The sequence below is a fragment of the Ictidomys tridecemlineatus genome, chromosome 11, assembly GCF_052094955.1.
Source record: "Ictidomys tridecemlineatus isolate mIctTri1 chromosome 11, mIctTri1.hap1, whole genome shotgun sequence".
NCBI classification, from domain to species: Eukaryota; Metazoa; Chordata; class Mammalia; order Rodentia; family Sciuridae; genus Ictidomys; species Ictidomys tridecemlineatus.
Genome location: NC_135487.1, coordinates 8050704 through 8072860, shown reverse-complemented (window position 1 = coordinate 8072860; position 22157 = coordinate 8050704). Strand labels below are relative to the sequence as shown.

The 22157-nt window shown below is 44.0% G+C and overlaps 1 protein-coding gene across 8 annotated transcripts in view; it reads right to left on the bottom strand.

The window, feature by feature from the left end:
- Positions 1-22157, bottom strand: part of Vps13d (vacuolar protein sorting 13 homolog D) — a 242682-nt gene that overhangs the window by 83923 nt on the left and 136602 nt on the right. For all 8 annotated transcript variants that reach the window (XM_078025311.1, XM_078025312.1, XM_078025306.1 and 5 more), the window contains 8 exons: positions 21811-21974; positions 20680-20788; positions 18264-18443; positions 16552-16668; positions 15584-15733; positions 8102-8251; positions 6964-7060; positions 4151-4299 (listed from right to left, as the gene is read on the bottom strand). In XM_078025311.1, the coding sequence (XP_077881437.1) occupies positions 4151-4299; positions 6964-7060; positions 8102-8251; positions 15584-15733; positions 16552-16668; positions 18264-18443; positions 20680-20788; positions 21811-21974 (1116 nt within the window). The remainder of the gene's footprint in view (positions 1-4150; positions 4300-6963; positions 7061-8101; positions 8252-15583; positions 15734-16551; positions 16669-18263; positions 18444-20679; positions 20789-21810; positions 21975-22157) is intronic.

Below are 22157 nucleotides of genomic sequence, written 5' to 3'. Positions count from 1 at the left end.
CATGTGCCCCTTTCCACACAGTAGCCACCTCTTAGGGACAAGCAGGAAAGCCAGAAGGCTCTATTATTTCTCCTGAAAACTTTCTGCCATTCATCCAGCCACTCGGCCCTGCCTCACGGCAAGTGCTGATGACCTGAGAGGCCACGCTATCCTCATGTCACCAAGGGAGAAATGAGGCCTCAGCAAGCTGAACTGCTCTGCTCAGAGCCACAGGTCGCGCGTGTGGGGAAAAGCAGCTCCGACGCCGGCTCTGGTGCTCTGCTTGGCAGCCCTCTGACACTGTCGCCCTCTCAGGAGGGGCAGTGTGGGTGAGCAGAGGCCTGAGGTAGGAGGCTGTTGTGTTTCCTTTTAACCCCAGCTTCATGGATGCAACCAAACACTGAGGAAGAACCATGCATGGTGGAAAGACCCTAAGAGCTGGACTGAGCTGCCAAAGCTCTCAGGACAGACAACATCCCCTCCCTGGATGACTGAGGTGCTTCATCGGAACCAGGAAAAACACCCTCATCTAGTGGCCTGCTGCTCGGCCTCAGGCCTCCCCATTTTTGGAAGGCTGAGAAGCAGCCTACTGGTGTGAATTATTCTGCCACCTTCAGGTTGATCTGGTCAGAGTAGGAGAGAAGAAAGGGGAATAAACAGTCAAATAGGGCTCTTTCTGGTAGTAAACAAACGACTCATCAAATGCAGTCGCACACAATGCTGATGCTTACTCAATCAAGTAGCAGTTTCCTGTTGTAAAATGGATTCTGGAGGAAGCAAGCCTGTGCACATAAGTTCCTAATAAAAAGAAGAAACTGCCTCCCTACTTCCCCAGACAAAAACTGCTAAGGCTTCCAGAAACATTTCAGTCAAAAGAAGAAATACCTGTCCACAAGGTCTCAGATCACAAGCTATCCTTGGGCCAGGTCCTTTCTTTTCTCAGTTTATCCTGCACTAAACAAAACTGTCTGGAATTCATTCTTTAAAGGTTTATTTATGGTACAGAGAAACTGTTTATGTGGAGCAGGGTATTTGCCTATTTCCCTCTTGGGACCGTGTTTAAAACTACAGGGATATTTCCCTCTCTGGCACTTTCTGAAATACAATTAACAATACTGGATCTTTTTTCCCTTTAACAAATCTGGTTTTTATTTAGGGAGGGGAGGAAAAAAGTAAAGGGTCTGAAGTTTCCCAACAAATTATTTCAAGCCTTTGAGAAGACAGTTCTAGGCTTTTTAAATAGTGTCTTTGTTTGAAATTCCCCCTGACCCCCACCCTCTTGCTCTGACCATTAAAATGTGGGTTTCCTTCCAAACTAGATTGCTCAATTAAAGCCCTTCTTCTGTAATACCCGAATGCTCTAAATGGGAAAGGGACTTCTGTGGGCCACCTTGTGAAACATTTTAAAGGCTCCTGACCTCTTTTGATCTTTAAAGAAACCAAAAACACACATATAAGCTACCTGGCATTTTCTGGTACTACTATGCCACTCTCTAACATGCAACTGGGGAGAGTAATGGAGCTCCGGGCTGGGGGAGCGCACCGTGCTTTTGTCTCTGCGTTTGTGAAATGGAACTCCCACCTCCCCCTCCTCATCAGAGTTTCTGAATCCAATTGAGATAGCAGATGTGAAACTGCTTCCAGTCCCTCTGAACAGACACTCTATCCGCAACAATGTACCCTCAGTGTAAACCTGAAGAGATTCCCCTCAGGGACTTCTGACAGCCTCGCTTCTGGCCGGGAGTCTGGGGAATTGAGATAATTATTCCTTCAACACCAAAGACATGGTTACCTTTTAGTCAGCCTCTTGTGATTCCTGCTCAGGAGAGGACTCCATTTCCTGAGTATGTACTTTTAGTGATTATATATTCATCAAAGAGTACACTGCCCTTTCTAAGAGCTACTAATGAAAGGCTATTACTCTGTTAGGAAACTCTGCACAAATGACATTATGAGTCCCAGACTCCACGAGAAGAACTCAAGACACAGTCAGACGGTGACTTCCACAAGGCTGAAGTCCCCGCTCCAAGTGCTCTGGTGGAAATGTTCTCTTACCGCACTCTGCAGGTCCTCACCCTCTCAAATGGCTGTGCCATTTAATTTGTTTAACAATGATTTGAAAATGTATTTTGAAAATGTTCCTGCAATGGGGTGCCAGGGCAACGTTAAACCTACAGGGTTTCCAGTTCATGTAAGCCAGGGCAGGCAGCATCAGTACCTCGCAGCTGGGGGCTGGAGCTATTTGCTGTAGAAAATCCTACTGCTTTTGTTAACCTGGGGCAGGTTAGAAATAACAGTTAGGTGTCTAAGTTTCTTAGTAGGAGTATTTTAAAAACAAGAAGTCCTCGACTTGCAGGAAATGCTTAACACTGGTTTGTTGGGCAAGTGCCAAGTATTCTGGGAGAATATACTTTATCAAACAACCCATTCCGAAGGTCACGCAAGTCAAGTGGATACTTGTGGATATTAGCAAGACAGTGGTTTTCCCATGGGTTTCCCCTCACTCCCAGGCTAATTATAAGTACCTTTGGTCTCCTGGGAAACATGAAATTAAAGCAAACTCAGCCTCCAGGCAGTAAGAACAGCAGGGCACCCTGCACTGGTCCCAGGAAGAGTCTCTCTGCTCTTGAGCAGCACTCCCGTGTACCACCTCAGTGAACAGCCACCGTTGCCCTATCCTCATCCAAACACACGCTGATGTGGACCAGACTACTGTCTCACCACCTACAGGCCTATTGTAGAAGTTTTAAGTAGACAGACTGCAGGCCACACAAGGCCCACACATGTGTTTTGTCAGGCCCACAAGGTTTAAGAAAAAATAAACCTGAATTGGTTGCCAACATTTAAAACCAGGAGATTGCATATAAAAATCCAGATTTCTAGCTTCTCTTTAAAAATATGAAGATCTGACAACTCTGGGTTCACGTTCCCCTGTGACAACAACTGGCGGAGCTGAGCGAAGGCTTCCCCCTCATAAGGCACGTGCCCTCACACCCCAGCTCTGTGGCACTGCCACCTGAGCACAGCCAGCACAGCCATGCAGCACCTGGATCCATGACTCCAAATGCATTTTACTTTGCTCGGCCCTCCACCTGTCCCTGTTCAGAGAGAGATCGGCCTGCTGCAGCATCGGAGGAGGCAACACGAGATGGTGGTGTTTCAGTTGGTGTTCAGTGGGACGAGGGAGGTCTTGACAATAGGCCCAGGGCGTGCAAGCTGCAGGGAGGCAGGCCAAGCTGTCAGCTCAGGGGAGACTGCCTGACGTTCACCTGATTCCATTCCCACTCCTACCACTGCCTATTGGCTTGAACTTCCATTTCCCTATCAAGCAGGGACACCATTGAGGACTCACAGGCCTAAAATTCTCTGATTCCTGACGTTCTAGGGAGCAGCACAGTATAGTGAAGGAATAAAAATTAAGACCAGTCAAATAGGCTGGGCTTCGAATCCTAGCTCCCTCCCTACTTAAAGTGTATTTCATTGCTGAAAATGAAGTTGGTGCTCAGGCTGTAGCTGTCAAGTACACATCAAGATGGTTGGCAGGAGCCTCTAATCTTGGTGTAGTCAGCGGTGGGGCGTGGACACATCCCAGTGAGAACACAGCTGAGTCCTCCTCAAAGCAGGCAGACATTCCTAGTGACAAACCCCCAAGAAGAGGCGGATTACTAAGAGGAGGGTGGTCAGGTCCTGGACACAGAAAGAAGATATTGTCTTGTCTTGGGTTTTGTTCTTCTCAAGTCTGGGGGCACCTCTAGGAGGGGAGCTTCTCCATCTCTGCAGTAAGTCAGGAGCTGCACAGAGAGCAGAGGGCTTTCACACCACCCTGTGTTTGTTCTCTCCAGTTATTCCTTGATCTTTAGCAAAGTCACATTCAGCCATTAAACCAGAAAACAGACATAGGTATGAGTCAATAAATGATCTATAAAAAGAAAACCCACAGGGCTGGGGTTGGGGCTCAGCAGTAGCACACTTGCCTGGCATGTGTGAGGCACTGGGTTCAATTCTCAGCACCACATATAAATAAGTAAAATAAAGGTCTATCAACAACTACAAAAAGAAAAAAAGAAACCCCATAAAAATACATGCTGTGATGTCAGACAGAGAAAGCAAACAGCCAACACGTTCATCTACCCCGAAGGAAGTGTTGAGATGGTACCCCAAGCTGGCTCACCTTAAGGTCCAGTGGCAGTTTGTTGGAAGTGAACACACTCAGCTTGATCTGGGGTATGCTGATCTTGAGGTTTTCAAAGTAGTATCGCGTTGGCGTTCCCCCCTGCTCGGCTGTCTTTTCATGGAGGTTTTCATCATATTTTTCCACCTCTGGTTTAAAGGCAGAATTTAAAAACCAATCTCTTTAGTCTCATGGCATTGAAAAAAATTCATCCCAAAATGTAAACATCTCTTAAGTTTATGCAGAATGCAGTATCTTGATGGCATTTCTTTGTAAAAGCAGATCTGATTCATGTTATTTATCAAAAAAGTAGGTGATCTCAATCTTCTAACCTGTGACTTTGCCATCTGGCAGATATCATCTTTGGAAAAATAATCCAGGTGGGAAAATCAAAAGTCACACGTGTGTTTGCTGGGCACAGGCTTTCTACAACTACTGTTGGTATTAACCGTCATTAAGATTATCTGAACTTATTTCAAAATGTGATATGTAAAAGAATTTGGTGTATAGTACCACTGAATCAAAATGAATAATATCACCAATTAAATAATGAACCTGAATGAAACATTGAGCCTGAAAAATAACAGGGCTGAGGCCATAAACAACTAGCGTCACTGTAAACAGAACCCTCCCCCAGTGGTGAATGCTCCCTTAAACAGGATAAGGCAGGCTTTTTAATTTACTGCCCCTTGAAGTAAAAACTAATAGGGGCTGAACACAGCAATGAGCTGTCTGCCCAAGGCCACCCCCACATCCACTGAGGCAGCCTGTTTCCCCTTGGTTTCGGGCACCTTTAAAAGAAAACTAGGGAGACTACACCAATCTATGGAGCAAGCAAATTTACAGCATGGCCTATTATTAGTTCTATGTACAGATAAGCGGTACTGTATGTAACAGGTCCTGCCAACCTACGCTGGGGGACACAGTTGCATTGGAAGGCCTGGAGGTGCTCCAGTGAAGGCAGAGAGGACTCTTCACAAAAGTCTACGCCTATTATTCAATATTTGCTGGGAAACTTTACTACAGCAGTCAGGCAAGGTGGTACACGCCTGTGATCCCAGCAACTTAGGAGGCTGAGGCAGAAGTGTCACAAGTTCAAGGCCAGCCTCAGCAACTTAGTGAGACCTTGTCTCAAAATAATTTTTTTTAAATGACCGAGTGCCTTTTATTTTGTAGCAAAGTCATAAATTTTGAGAAGGTAAACATTGAAGCTTTTCAACTAGATATTGATCTGCATGGTGTAAAAATGTTTGTTGTTTTTGTTATTATTAACACAGCAAAACCTAATTTCAGTCCTTTACGCTCTACTATGAATATTCATCAAAGTGCCACAATTATAACACAAATATCAAAATAAAAAATTTTAATAAAAGGGCTGGCTGTGTAGCTCAATGATACACCGGTGTTCAATCCACGGTACAGAAAGAAAGGAACAAAGAAGGAAAGAGAAAAGCGGGGTCAGATGAAGAAAGGAAGGAAGGAAGAAACTCATTATGGCAACTTTTAAGAAAAGCACGACCAGGCTGGGGCTGTAGCTCAATGGTAGAGCACTTGCCCCGCAGGTGTGAGACCTGGGTTCAATCCTCAACACCACATAAAATGAATGAATGAATGAATAAAGATATTGTATCCATCTACAACTAAAAAAAAAAAAAAAAAAAGAAAAAAAAAAGAAAGTAAAGCATGAACAGTCAAATTTAAAGTAAAACTTCTCAAGAAGGTATCAAAACACAATGGACACCTGACCAGCAGGCTTTCAAGGGGCTGTTGAATATAAGTAAACACTGGAGCCCCAACTCAAGGTAGAAAACACAGGATTGAAAAGTCCTGACTGTTCTTACTCTTGAAACCACAAACATTATTTTTTTCCTTTTTGTGATGTGGAGGACTGAACCCCGGGCCTCAAACATACTAAGCACACCCTCTACCATCGAGCTATATCCCCAGCCAATCCCAAATACTCTTCAAGCTTGATTCTAAATCCAGGATAAAAAGAACAAAATATATTTCCCTTGCATCGTGTACATGTAGGTACACACTTCCGGATACATTTCCCCTCAAGTCAACAGGGGCAGACACACAGTCTTTTTCTTATCATTTCTTCAGGCTCAATGTTTAATTTAGGTTTCAAAAGGCTGAGCATTACCGGCATCTTTCTAAGCTGTATATACAGCCCTGAAGTATCCACCTACAAGCAGGAGAAGACTGGAATGTGAAACCTAGCATAAAGAAACAACAGCTAAATTATTCTGCACTATTGCTGGGAATTTGTTTTTCAAGTTTATCTTACTCCCTTCTCCAAAGAAGAGAGTGAAGTAACTAGAAACCTTTATAATTACAGTAAGACACATGGGTATGGATGTCAAAAGTCGATGAATTAAGACCAGCCAATTTTTTTTCCCTCAACTAAGCCCAAGGAAGTGCCGAAGGGATTTTGGATTCTTGGACCTGAGTCTGCTCAATGAGCAAACGTTAGGAGACACAGAAGTTTGCTAAATAACATCGTTTCTGTTATCCTAGGGCAGAGAAACAAAAAATACCAAGCATAGAGGAACAGTGTGCTGCTGCCCAGTGGCTTACCAACGATATCCCAGGACACCAAGACCCTCTAGTATCTGTCTAGTTCATGGACGTAACCCAGATAACCAGCAATGAAAGGGAACAGTTGAGACACAAACTCCTGCTTGCTAGTTCAGGCTATAAGGTAGAAAATAGCTTGGCGGGCACCCAGGAGCCACCTATTTTCACTAACAGACTAAAACATGCCATCTGTGGGCCAATGACAGATAGAAGTACAGGCTATTTTACTTTACCTGACTCTGCCTGGTCGTAGCCAAAGAAACTGAGCAGCTTAAGGAGCAGTTTTTCCTCAATCTGTACTGTGAACCTCTGGGCTGTGACCATCAGGTGCTGGAGAGAAAGAAATTCGGGTTTTCAGGGTGAACACCTGGGGAACTTGTACTTGTTCAGTTAAGAAGGCCTCAGGAAGCCAGGCATGGTGGTACCTGCTGTCTCCTAGCCATAGGGGAGGCTGAGGCAAGAAGATTGGTGGAGCCCAGGCCTGGGCAATATAGTGAGATGGGGTCTCATTTAAAAAAAAAGAAAGAAAGAAAGAAAGAAAGAAAGGCCCAATGACATGACATGGTTTCCTTACCCATGTGATTTAATAAGTGCCAAATTATTTCTGGCTTATCTTTCTCTACCTTGTAACAGTTAATCAAAAATCCCAAAAGATGTTCAGTGGATAATTAATCGCCATCCTGTTGCTTGGCTCCCAGGGCATCTGGCCTTGTGAGTCAGATTACAGCTCCAGATGCCCTGTGCCATGAGAACCTTGTGGTCGTCTGTTCAGACGGATGGTAGCTTGCACAAGGAACTGCACGAGTAGCTTGTGGCTGAGGACTCCAGGCAGGCTTGGTCCCATAGACACTGGTGACAAACGGACAGGAAGACGGGAAGCAACAACATCTTACTCAGCTCCCACCTTTACAGTTTGTTGCTATAGCAGCTGGCTTATATTTGGGGACTGCTCCAAGAGACAGTTTAACACTATTGAACAGTCCCGTCTGCTTTTAGGACACAGTTTGGTAGCTTAGATACAGGACATGTGTCCCATGGTCAGACCCCTTGGAGCTCCTTTCCAGTATCTCTGTATTACTCTCTTTTTGATACCACATCTGACTAATCTAGAAGATTCTACACATTCCTACAGAGATTTCAGTCTGATGAAAGAAGATGCTGGGCCCTGTGGATCCAATACCTTCAAACTGTCACCTGCAAGGTCATTGAACACAACTGAGAACATAAAGTGCCAAGAAAAGGAGTTCCTGCATATGCCCGTCCCCAGCCCGTCAGAACGGCTTCCACATGTAGCCTGCATTGCGGCTCTGAGACGCGGCTGAGACAGCAGATCCCCTCCCACATGGCACCATCCCAGCTCCCATAGCCTACCTTGTAGATGTTGGTCAGTGCGCTCTTACTGGGCGACTTCACTGCGTTGACCTGCACTGCAGGGCCTGTCTCGATGACCTCGTTCTCGTTGCTCAGGGGAGTCACGTAGAGCATGAAGGGCTGAGTGGTGCCAATGAGCTGATTGTCCACCTGGGACATGAAAAAGCAGCAAAACAGAAACAGAGCACATGCTCAGTTTTCGTTTGCACCTTTGAGTGGTACCTCCTACTAGGCAGGTCCCTCAGCAAGTCACGAGCTGGCTGGTCCACACCTTAACAGCAGATGGAAAGGTGCAGGTGTGGCCAAAGCCAGTCAGAACACTTGAGTGCAGTGGTAATGGAAACCAGGGCCAGGCCTGACTGGTGAGTGCTTCACTCATAGAAGGGACTTGAAGTTTTCTCACATGAGAGAATTTGTGTGTTGATTAGCTCAGTGGGCCATTCCAGAACAAATGCATATTTAAATATTATGTTGCAAATAATATATACAGTTCTTATTTGACAACTTGAAAAATTAATTACAGAAATGAAAATAAAAACTCAAAAAACATACTAGGCACCAAGCACCTTGCCAGCCATCTCACATACACAGTCCTATCAAAGGCCATCACAGCTACTCCATAAGAGCTCTGTCCCAATCCTTACCAAAACCTCAAGCACACCCACCTCATTTCAAAGAAGACTCGGAAGACAGAGGCCCTAGCTTAAGTTGGTCAATGACAGAATGAGAACTCGAGGCCAGGTCTGTCCACACCCCCAAGGCCAAAGCTCTCAACCACTATGCTGTTGATGCTTCTCACACCTAAATCCTTGAAGGCAATTGAAATTAGAAAGACAAGAGCTCAAGTGGCTACCAAAAGAGTACAATTCCCTCTAACGTCACAGTCCTTCTGAAGAATGCAGCACCGAGTAGCGAATAGCACTAGCACCACGACAGGGACCATGGCTGCACCAGGACATTCACACACCCAGGAAGCTCACCGAGAAGCAGCCACCTCTGCTTTCTGTTTCAAACTGAAGATCTTGAGGCCCATAAAGCAAAAATTATCTGCTGGATTCCCATAAAAGACAATCAAAAAGCAGGATGCAGTGGCACACACCTGTAATCCCAGCAGCTCAGGAGGCTGAAGCAAGAGGATCAAAAGTTTAAAGCCAGCCTCAGCAACTTAGAGAGGCCCTAAGCACTCGGTGATATCCTGTCTCAAAAAGACATGGGGGGAGGGGGGAGAGACCATCATGAGGTACTTTCTGCCCACTAACTACCATGTGCCTTCTGCTACACGAAAGCCGGAAGCTAGTATTCCTCTCTTGTTACAAACAGGTAAAGAGAGGCTCCAGAGAAGCTTCAAGAGTAAAATTACCTGACACTCACACACAGATGGTAAGTGGAAGAGCCAGTATTAAAATGCAGAATTTCTGGCACCAAACTCTTTGCCCTGCCAGGACTTCCCACAGGTTCCCATCCCGCAGTGCTGGGGACTGGGCTGACCTCCCCTTCCCTGGGATAAAGGCCAGAGGCGCGGGGCACCTGCGAACATCTCCACTCTTGCCCCCGACAGTGCTCTCTGCTCAGTAGCCACGGTGATTTGCTTTTAAAGCATAAATCAAGTTAAATTCCTTCTTCTCCACCCTTCAGTGGCTTTGTTTACTGTTAGAATAAACCCAAACTCGTCCCCATAGCCTCCAGGCCCCAGGGTTCGGGTGCTACCTCTCTGCCCCTCCCCGGTCCCTGCGGCCCACTCTGTTTTTCCCCAACGTGGCTGAGCTCCCTCGGTCTGCGCCCTTCTGTGTGGTGGATCTTTCTCTTCGTCCAGGTTCCAGCCAGCTCGCCCGTCCTCAGGAAGACCCCCAGGCCACTTCATCCCACAGCCCACCCCTTCACTCCTCTCAGCAGTTGTCATGGGATGTCACTGTTTACTACTTACATACTGGTTGATTTCCTCCCTGCCTGTGAGCTCCAGGAGGGCACAGGCTGCGTATCTTTAGTCATAGCTGTGTCTCAGAGCCTCACACGGTGCCTGGCGCACAGCTGACTCTCAGGAAGAACTTCCTGAATGTAGGAGCCATGACCTATCTCATCCATACTAAAGTGACAATAATGAACTCACCTATGCTGCCCTCTCCTTTGTCTTTTCCCTAAATACAGGGATTGGGGAAAGGACATGCAGGTTGAGTATCCCTAATCTGAAAACCTGAAGTCCAAAATGCTCCAAAATCCAAAACTTTTTAAGTGCCAAGATGACATTACAAGTGGAGCACTTCACACCACGAAATGCTGTTTCATGCATAAAAATACCACATAAAATTACGCTAAGGCTACATGTAGAAGGTATATACAAAACATAAATGAATTTCATGATTAGAATTGGGTCCCACCCCCAAGAAATGCCATGATGTATATGTAGATATTCCAAAATCCAAAACACTTCTGCTTCTAAGCACTTTGGATAAAGAATCCTTAACCTGTACAAAGCATGCTGAGAATTACTAATTCTAGTTCTGCAAATTAGATTCAGTGCACCCACAGAACAGAACATATATTTTCTATTAGAAAAATTTCTTTTTCACAGCCCTATCACCATAGTAGGCCCTCAAATCTCCTTAATTCCTATGATTTCCAGCACACATCAGAGCAAGAGGTATTATAATTAAAATTGTATGTGAGAATGTGAGTGTGTGTGAGTGGAAGTGTGAGTGTGTGTGTTGTGTTACCTGGGATTGAGCCTAGAGCCTTGTCCATGCCAGATAATTGCTCTACCACTGAGCTACATACTTAGTCTTTTTAAAAAATTACTTTGAGACGGGGTCTTTCTCAAATGTAATCCTCCTGTCTCAACCTCCTGAACAGCTGGAATTAGTGGCATGTCTCGCTGTGCCCAGCTTAAAATTTTTTTTTTTTAATAAAAATATAGGGGCTGGGGTTTGTAGCTCAGTGGTAGAGCACTCACCTCGCACATGCGAGACCCAGGGTTCAATCCCCAGTACCACTTAAAAATAAATAAGTGAAATAAAGTTACTGTGTCCAACTACAACTAAAAAATAAATGTTTAAAAAGAATAAAAATATAAAATTAAACTATAAATAACTAGCAAAAGGATCTTCTCCGTAAAGTCAAAAAAGAACAACAACAAAAAAGAGCTACAAGTAATAACCTTCTATCTATCTTCAAACAACAGGATGTGATTAGCTTGAATCATGTGCGATTTATGATATATGGCAAAAGATCTTCTGAGAAGAGGTTTGGGCATGTGTGTTCAGGGAGCAGAAGCTGCCTGGGCCCACGGACAGCTGCACACACCCAGTAGGAATGCTGGCCAGCCGTGTGGGAAGCCTGCAGCTGGGGCCGTGGGTCCTTCTCATGGAGATGTTTACCAGAACCAGTTTTCTGAACATAGTTCACCTTTGGTGGAGGCTGGAAGGGAGCGTTCCAACTACGATGTTACAAAGAAATACAGGAGTTGTTCTGACAGCATGGCAGTAGAACTCTCCCCCAAATTATCAAAATCTACTTTTTACAGAACTCTGAAAATTAATCCAAAGTTTGCCAACAATCAAGGGGGCATTTATTCAAGAAAACAAGCTAAACAGAGGTAAGAACAGAAAGTTCTAAGACATTCAACTGGTGCTATTCCCATTACCGCCTCCCAAGTCCACGGAAGCCCTGAAAGGCAACAGCTGGGCAGTCACTAACAGGATGGCAGCGAGCAGTCACTGGAGGCCCCAAAGCAGACTCAACAGCCCCCAACGCCTCACTCAGAATAATGTCACTATTTGGCTTGCCTGGTGTATCTCCTGTCTCTCTCTCTCTGGATATTGGTAATCTGCATTCCCACCCTCCATCCTTGGTACTGGGGACTGAGCCTAGGCTCTCTACCACTGAACTACATCCTTGGTCTTTTTTTTTTTTTTAATACAAGGCCTTGCTAAGTTGCTGAGGGTCTCCCTAAATTGCCAAGGCTGGCCTTGAACTTGTAATCCTCCTGCCTCAGCCTCTCAAGTCGTTGAGATTATAGGTGTACACCACGACACCTGTCAATAATTTGCTTCTTTTTTCTCCTTATTAGACTGGTTTGGTAGCAGCTTACTAATTTTATTGATCTTAAAGATTTTCTATACTGTGATTGCCAATATAGGCCACTGATTTCTGTTATGATCTTTATTGTTTCTTTCTTTCTTTCTTTTTTTTTTTTTTTTTTCAGATTCTTAAATGACAACTGAGCCCTGTTGTTCGGAGAGCCTCCTGGGTTTCCACCAGTGCTCCAGCCTCACTCACTAAAACCAGGCAGAGGGGCTACGAAGATTCAATTCAAAGTACCTTCCAACTTCTGTTTTGATCTCTTGTTTCATTTATGGGTTATTGAGAAGTATATCAGTTTCTAAATATTTGGGGGAGTCTTCTGACTCTTCACAATCTTCTTCTTTCTGTTAATTCTAATCTAATTTCCACTGTGGTCAGAGAATATACCGTCCATGACTTGAATCTTTTTTTTTTAATATTTATTTTTTAGTTGCAGTTGCACACAATATCTTTATTTATATGTGGTGCTGAGGATCAAACCAAGGGCCTCACATATGCTAGGCAAGTGTTCTACCACTGAGCCACAACCCCAGCCCCATGACTTCAATCTTGAGAACAGTTTTATGGTCCAGAATGAGGCCAGTCGCTCTAGTTAGCTGCTGATTTTCTGATTATTCTATCAGTTATTCAGAAAGTGGTATTAAAATCTTTGTAACTGATTGTCTAATTCTTTAGTTTTTGCTTCATGCATTTTGAAGCTGTGAGTAGGTGTCTCAATGCTCAAATTTGTTGTATCCTCTTCATTAACTCTTTTATCATTTAGAAATTGCCTTCTCTATCCTTGGTAAAATTCTTTGCTCTGAAATCTAACCTGATATTAGTTCAGCCACTCTCACTTCCTTATGACTGGAGTAAGCCAGGGAAACCATCTCCATCCTTTTCCCTTTTAAGCTATTTGTGTCTGTACAGTTAATGGGTTTCTTGTAGACACCACGTAGGTGGGCCTTGCTTCTTCAATCACTCTGATCCTCTCTGCCTTTTGTGTGGGTGTTGATCACACCTACATCTAACTGGCCCTGTGAGAACCGCGCCTGTCACCTTGTTTCCTATTCCTCCCATCTGTTCTTTCCCCTGTTTTCTGACTTCTCTTGTATTATTTTTTATTATCTCATTTAATTTCCTTTGTTGGATGATTATTTGTAACTCTTTGTATTATGATTTTAGTGGTTACCTTGGGCTTTAAAAAATTGATCTTTAATGTATCAGTCAATAGTCCAGCGATACCATACCACCTCATGTACAAGAAGATTTTAATAATATTCTAACACTTCTCCCCTTCAGCCTTCGCACCATTGTCTTTATACATTTTACATAGTACAGACTCCAAAAAGTGTAAACAAACATCTTTAAGAGAGTTAAATAAGAACCCCCTTTCCCCATGCAGCTCTCATCCCAGGGGTCCTTTACCGGTGCAGACTCGCATCTCCACCTGGTGCCACTTTCTAGCTGCCTAAACGATGGCCTTCACGTTTTGAGAGGGAGCAGGTCTGCTGATAATGAATTCTTTCAGCTTTTCTTTGTCTAAAAACATCTTCACTTCACCCTTGTTTGTGAAAGACATCTCTGCTGGGCATATAATTCTAGAATGACAGGTTTGTTCCCTGTTTTTAGGACTTTCAGGATGCTGCTTACTGGCCCCAGCTGCTCCTCTCAGGCCTTCCTCTCATGACTTGAAGGCTTGACTGCTGATTTCCACTGCTCCCAGCAAGAAGTCTGCTGTCATCCTGATCTTTGCTCCTCTGTACCTAGCACGCCTTCTTCCCTCTAGCTGCCTCTTCATAAGTGTTGAGTGAATTGGTTATGAGGTGCCCGGGTGTTCGATTCTGTCCCTCAGTAGTGGCAGGAGACTGGCTTAAGGATCTCTGACATAAACTCAAATCCAAGGACTCCCTTAACTCTTCTATAAAATGGTGTTGAGTTTGCATATAACCCCCACACAGCCTCCCAATAAACTTCAGATCACCTCCAGATTTCTTACAATACCTCATCTAATATAAACGCTATGCAAATAGTTGCTATAGGGTGTTGTTTAGGGAATAATGACAGGGAAAGTCTGTACTAGTTCAGTAAAGACCAATTTTTTTCCAAATATTTTGGATCCTAGCCTGTTTGAATTCTCTTATATGGAACCCCCCAGACGTGGCTGTGGTCTCCTTCATAGTTATGCATTTCATTTTAATTTCTAGAAGACTGAACATTTTATATTTTCCAGGTCCTACTTAACTCTTTGAACACAGAACACCAGTTACATTAACTGGTTTTCTGGAAACTCTGTGTGTTAGCTCTGGGTCAGTTCTGAGGGATCATTTTCTCATTTCCTAGGGTGCTTTCCTGCTCCTTTACACATCTAGTAATTTTTGAAAGATCATCAGACTATAACATGTACCTTGCTGGGGGCGGCGGGGCAGTATTTTTGTGTTCCAATAAATCTTCTTGAGCTTTGTTCAGTGATACAATTAACTTTCTTGGGAAACAGGTTGACCCTTTCAGAGCTCCCTTTCACTGCCTGCCAGACAGGCCCAGAGCAGTGTTCCGCCTAGGGCTGCCTCACACTCTTCCAACAGTCTATGAGTTCTTGGTTTCTCCAGTCCGGCCTGTGGGAGCAAGCCCCTGTGTGGGGAGCAGACACTGTCTCCTCTGGTCCTTCTCAGTGAGGAGTTTCCTCACACTGCTCAGTAGGCTGCTCATCGGGGCCTGCATCATCTCAGGGTTTCTTCCTGTGCAGCTCGCTCCTCCACAAACACTGTCCTATAAGCTCAGCAGCTCTGATGCCTCTGGCCCCTCAGTTCTGTTTCTCCGACTCTTCCATGCTGCTGGGCTCTGTCGCAGTCGCTTCGCCAGCGCCACCACCAGGAAACATTCTCAAGGCTACAGTAAGCGAAGCCAACCAGAGAGCTCGCCTCTTTTCTTTTCCACCTTGCAGGGGTCACTGTCCTTTTTGTCTGATGTCCAGTGACCTGAGGCTGTTGTCTCCTTCTTTTATTTGGATTTGGAGGTGGTTTCAGATAGGAGAGTACGTCCAGTCCCGGTTACTCCATCTTGGTGGGAAGAAGAAGTCCAGTTCCCTTGTTTTTTCCCTGTGATGAACCAAAATCCTCCAAGTGATGGTTACATGAGTTTTATTTCTTTTTTCTATTGGTAAGATGGAAAACCATGGATCACCTTCCTATGATTTATCTAATTTATTTCTGCAATCAGCTATACTTGGAATTCTGCTATATGGAAAGATTAATCAATGAGACAAATATAGGTGAACATGACTATTTCATGGGATGATTTCTTTTGAAGGTCACAATAAGACATTTCCTCCTAAACAGTAAAGTCTTTAGAATACTGACTACTAAATCTGGTTGGGTGTCTGGCATGAAAACAAGAAGACAGTAACTTTGGGACTTCCCCACTTACCTGTACATCCTGTATGCTGAGTTCAAGCACGTGACTGGTGGCCAGCTGTGTGTAGTGAACATTGATTCCTGTAAGACTTGCAAAGACAAGTTCTTCTGGGACTTTATTGATTAAGGACACACCAATTCCACCTTCTAACCTCACGAGCACCTGAAAGGAAATCCAAGTACAATCCACTGATTATAAGCATAGCTAATGGTAGCAGGGAGGTACAAGGAAATGAATGGCTTGAAACCCCTTTTCTCTTCACCTCTGAGCAGATGGAAACTACTGGGACAGAGTTCTGTCATTCACCCTTTTGGCTCAAGTGCTGCCATCTCACTAGAAGCCTCCCCCACCAGCCAGAGCTCCAGAGTGAGGGGACAGCACCTCCACAAGAGCGCTGAAGACACTCTGCATGATAGGAGTGTAAACGTGAATTTCTCCCTTCTCGGATGCAAGATCTTACGTTAAGACACTTCCACAACATCTGACACAGTGCTTACGCACAGGTACTGGAGTTTAAAAAGATAACTGAACAAGTATCAAATAAGTGTGCTTTTTCATTTCCACCCAAATTCCTTTTCAAACTTTTTATTCTCTTCCCAATGTGCAACCAAGGAAAGGGGAAGGAAGATGCCAGCGACAGCCAGAGAAAAAGAAAAAAAAAAAAAACCCAAATTTTCTCATTCTTTACCATAAATCCTACTTAAATTCAAATCTTTCCGCTTCTTTTTTCATCACCTTGCTTTAACAACATTTCTTACATTCTGATTCCATACAAGTGTTAGCTGCCATCGCATAATTGTCACACAAATGTTAGCCACCACTTCAAGAGTCCCACCTTCATGTTGTGATAAAGGTATACTCGGGTGAGGCAAATCCCCTGGTTTAGAATTGAGGTGGGGCAGAAAGCCAACAAAACCACAGAGCAAACCTCTTAAAAAATCAATGACTGAGAAAATAGATTTGAAACATTTATAACTTACTTCTAATTCCTGCTCTGTATCTGGGTTCCTTAGTTTCTGCAGCTCTTGTTCAGTGACAGGAAGTTCATCCACCTCACATGATGAGCGGTCACTTTTCCGCTGGCAGAAATCTGTTATCTGAAGTCAAATAAACATCACAGGAAGAGGGCTCACACTTCTGCTTTGACCCTTGCCAACCATGAGGCCAGCAGTCACTGCGCCCCAGAATCCTATGGGTCCAATGGCTTCCAGAGTGCTGCTAGAGGTGACAATGTTGACAATGAAGCAAACGTGCCTCCCAGTCTCCCCGGCAAATCTCGAGCGCCTCGCACTCCAGGTGGTCTGCAAGGTTGGGTCGAGTCAAAATGTGCAGACCTCCAGACCCCTGCATTCATCTCCCCCAGAAGAGGAGGCTGCTTTTAAAGTGCCAAGGCGGATTATGATATGAATTATGACGTCCCATCTCAGAAAGCTCACCATTACATGCCGGCGGCTTTGGTCCTTGTTTACTAATTACATTAGGACTAATGAAATCCATCTCCAATGTAGGCCTCCCCTCTGAGTGTCAGACCCATGTTTACCATGACTTTTGGACATCTTCATGTAAATAACATATAATGACATTCACAACAATCCAAGACTCAACTCCTCATTTCCTGACAGTCTACTCTGTGTTCATCTTTTGGTGACCTGGATGACTACCCTCCTTGCTGCCTAAATGGGAATTCTGGAAGCCATCCTGGCACCTTCCTCTCCTCAGGTCCCATAGTCAGCCCATCACCGACTGTGACTCACTCTCCTCCTGAACAGCTTTGTTTCCTCTGTCCCTGCCATGCCCACTCCTGCCACTTGTTCAGCTCAGGCCAGGTCATCTCCTACCACATTACTGCAAGAGCCTTCAACTGACCTTATTCTAGCTGTGTTTTGCCCCAAACTGCAGACAAAATGAGTTATCCAAAATAACTTCTGATCGCACCCATCCCTGACTCATGTTGCTTTAGAAAAACCACTGAGCTGTCTGTGTCTTCCCAAGGCTCTGAATGATGTGGCCTCTGCTCTGCCCAGCCTTGCTCCTCCCCACGTTCTCTGTGCCAAAAGAACTGAAGACCACTCCCTTTCCTGTGGACCTTCACTAGTCAACTTCCTCAAATACTATACAATTTACTTTTTATGTTTATTTCTCACTGATTGTCTATCCCCACTTCAGAAGGCAAACTCTGTGAGAATAGGGAACTGTGTCTCTTTGTTCAGGGGCAAAGATCTCTGCCTGGTTCTAGCAGCTACTCAATAAGCACACGCTGAACGAACACCCTTCCCACCACCCTGACTCCCCACCCCTCTGGCAACTCCCTGTAGTAACCATGGCTGCTCAGCTCAAGCACTGCTACTTGCTGTAGGAATGCCCCAGCCTCCGAGTCCAGGAACACAAATGCTTTCCATATGCCCTCCACTCCCACCTTCACATAACACAGCATTCTAACTGTCTGCTGAGGGGACTTTTATCTTCTTGTTATTACAGCTTCCAATACACCAACTGCTTAAATATTAGTTATGTCTTACTTCTACTTTATTTCTTACAGCAACTTTATAACATGGGTTCACCCCATTTTACAGTGAAGACACCATATCCTCACACCTAGCATCAATATTTTCAGTAAATGCTTCCTGAAGGACTAACCAGGGGGTGGGGGAGAGGACATGAGTTTCATGTCAGGTCCTATGATAATTATCACCTGGAGTGCTCTAGTCGGTCCATCTGGGATGACTCTGATGGATAACATTCCAGAGCCAGGCCTCATCTTTTGGTTAATGAATTGTTGCTCGGGTGGAACTGGCCCCAAAAGCTCCACAGATGTGTCAGGACCAAGAACAACTTCAGCTCCGTCAAATAAGCCAGAAAGTCCTCCTTTGGCCTAAAACACATTGAAAGGCATAAGAAAAGGCAAAGGCACAGGGCCTAATAACTCAACACACCATCTGAAACAGGTCACAAAACTCAAATTCTCTTTTGCAGGGTCATGATTGACGTACAGCCAAGCATTTACTATTTGTTCAGATTTACAGATGAAAGTAGGATTATGTGAGTAATAGGGAAAGCTATGCTGTATAAATTTGGGGAATGAAATATAAGCATGTAGTAAGAGATAATTCCATGAATAGAGTAGATTGGTTTTATTCTGCCTTGCAATAACTTCCAGTCATTAAAAAACAACTTTAAAAAAATATTTTTCAGTTGTAGTTGAACATAACACCTTTATTTTTATTTATTTATTTTTATGCGGTGCTAAGGATAGAACCCAGGGCCTCGCGTGTGCTAGGCGAGCACTCTACCGCTGAGCCACAACCCCAGCCCCTAAAAAACAACTTTTAAAAGTAGCCACAACTAGCTTTGTTTCTTTAAGTATTCTCACTAGGTTTGTGTTACGAAAATTAAACAATTGCTATCATTTAGCTTTCTAATAAGAAATAAATTCTAGAGTTAAAAATTTTCCCAAATAGGCCTATGGTTGGACAACCAACTCCAATGTGCAAAAGTTGGTGCTTCTTCTAAAAGGCAACATGGCACAGGGAACGTCATCCAGTGCCCAGTCACGAAGGTCTTCAGGGAAAAGCAGGTCCTTTTCGTATTCCCCACATGACATTCAAGTCTACAGGGCAAGCTCGAGGGAGCGCACTGCAGGCTGGAGACAGGCACAGAGACTGTCTGGACCCCTTGTTAATTTTTTAAATACTGAGTAATGAAAAGGAAACTCTGACCTGGGTCTTTATGACAGTTGTCAGCACAGAGGAGGCTGCTATGGGCTAGAAAGGGCACAGCCTCATGAAGACAGTGTCAGAAAAGGCTTTAATGCCTTCAATTATTTTATTCAGCACAATAAGATTGAAACAAGCTCATTTCCCTAACCAAACACATTCTGCTCTGTTGAATACTGTGATTATGGGTTAATTCACAAGCAGAAAATGATGAAACAGATTCAAGAAACAACAAACACCAGAAAGAGATTTGGGGGAGGAAAGCACTCAAAAAGAAGCGGAATTACATGGACTTTAGAAACAAACTAAAAGTAAAATCAGGGTCAAACCCAGAACCCACCAATTATAACAAGGTCCCCCCCCACCCCGTACCTCTACAAGTCTGAGTTGTATTGCTAATTGAAAATCACAAATCCATTCCAGATGTGTGCATCATATAAGTAGGCAGCTTGCCTTTGATGAAAAAAGCTCAGGGCAACAAAGATAAAGAAAATAAATCTCACCAAATAGCAGCCAGAGGCTCCTTGCCGTTGTGCACACTGCCCTAGATGGCAGTGTCCCAAACCAAAGGACAGCCTGGTATCTACCGGGCACATACCAACAGTTCTCAACAAGAGCCTGATGTTCAAGTAGTTATTGCCTGGATAAAACTCCAGTGGGGACAGAACTGCACACACAGCTATCTGCTGAAACCTCCTTGACACCTACCCTCTTCAATGTTTATCTCAGATCTGTGGTCTTGTTCCCAGCCTGAAGCCCCCTCTGGCAGAAAATCTAAATTATTTTCCAAACACATATTTGCTTATAAAGCACCTGGGAATTTAGTATGGAATAGACAGGCTGAATTGGGAAAACAGGAAATTGTCTAGTAATCTTGATTCTGACATTTGCTACAACAATTAAATGCTTATTTGGGTATCACTAAGAATGCAGGAATAAACAGAATCAAGGGCATGTGGAGCCCAGATGACTATCTCCTAGAACACTGTACAGACTCTTGTCACTATTATACCAACTTCACAGGTCTAAAACTAAACCACCTAACTTAGTGGTGGATTTTTAGTTGATATTTTCTTTCCTTCTTTTAAAAAAAAACATACGTGATTAATGTCACAGAAACAAAATTCTAAGAAACCAAGGGAAAAAGCTATCACCCACAGAGAGCCATTCTTGACACATTGGCTGTGTATCACCATCAAGAACAGTTCCCACATACACCCTGGTGCACAAAGAAAATTCTTGACTGTCCTCTAACAAAAACAGAATAATAGAACACGTGTTGCTCTGTATTTAGTTTTTCCCACTGAACAAGTTATCGTGTACATCCTGCTTGAGACTCTGTCAAGGAAGCCTTACCCACTGCATGCTGCAACAAGGGGCATCAGGACTACTGACCTGGACCACCAACCCATGCAAGCCACACGTCAGTTTTCCTTCTCGGAAACTCCACGTCTGAGTCGTGCTTCGCCTGCGGTCGGGCTTTCTTAGCATCAGCGGCTCGTATCTGGACAAAGAGAAATGCAGTGAGACCCCAGGGCGGGCGGCATCTGGCCTGAGGAGAAGTGGGGGCAGCTTTGCTCTTCTTCCCTCCAGGACCCTCCACCCTTAAAATCTACCAGGCAGCCAGCTTCAACCTCACGGCAGCAGAAACCTCTCAACATGGAAAGCAACAAGAGGGGCACGAGGGATGAGGCCCCAGGGATCTGCGTGTCAGTCAGCTCCTTCTCTGGGTTCTCTGCTAAGTATACTTAAAATCTTCTCAAGAGTCTTCTTCCTTGTTATTTCTAAGTCCTTTCATTGTGTTTTAACTTGTAAGTCCTTTTAGACGTAAATAAGGTATCAAACTAAAAACAAATATACTGATTGAATGGAGAAGCTAAGGCACGGGCAAAGAAAATAATTTATGCAAACTTAAAAGTGGATTTGAATCCTGAGAGTTCATAAAAACACATTTGTATAGTCTCTTATTAATTATACAAAAGATTTCTTTTTAAGTATTCACTTCTAGAAAGTAAGAGTGGACTGGAAGTTTGGGTGAAAGAAATATTCACTTTTTATACATCCTTTTTAGATCTGACATTTCTTAACCTGTGTGGGTATCATCGTCATGTTAAAAAAATAAAATGGAAAGTCCGATACTAGTGTCTAGGAAGCTGATAGACTTCTGTCATTGAAGAAAAATATGAATATAAAAATTCAAATTATTACAAGAGTTTACATAAGACTTTTTAAAAAAAAATTTGTAGTCATAGATGGACAGAATGCCTTTATTTTATTTGTGTATTTTTAGGTGGTGCTGAGGACTGAACCCAGTGCCTCACGCATGCTAGGTGAGCACTCTGCCATTAAGCTATGGCCCCAGTCCCCACATAACAATATTTTTTGTTGTAGATTTCCTCTGAGTCTGAATGGAAGAGCAAAGAGATTGATCAAAGGTCACCTGGAGGGGTAGTGCATGAAGTTCAGTGTGGAGCTTAGAGCCACAAAACCACTTTAATAAAAGAAAATGAGAATCAAGAAAACCACCTGTTGTCAGTTACTGCAGCAAGACCAGCAATATCTAGGATTGCAGAACCCTCCATGGAGCGGGTGGCCGAGGGCTTGTTGGGGTTGTGAGGAACTGAAGAGCCTTCGTGGGCCAGCATTCCTGTTCCTGTCATCCTCCAGAGCTGAGAGCGCTTTCCTGGTTCCTGTTGAGCAAATACACACAAAGAGAAACGCATTCGGAGCAGCCCTAACTAGCTGCTCTCTTTAACAACTTCCTCTAAGGGCTAAGTTTGCAAGTTGGAACTGGATAAGACATTTTCACATCATACAAATGCTTAATTCAGACTTTCACTGTTGTCAATCTCCAGTTGACCTAGGATAAACTA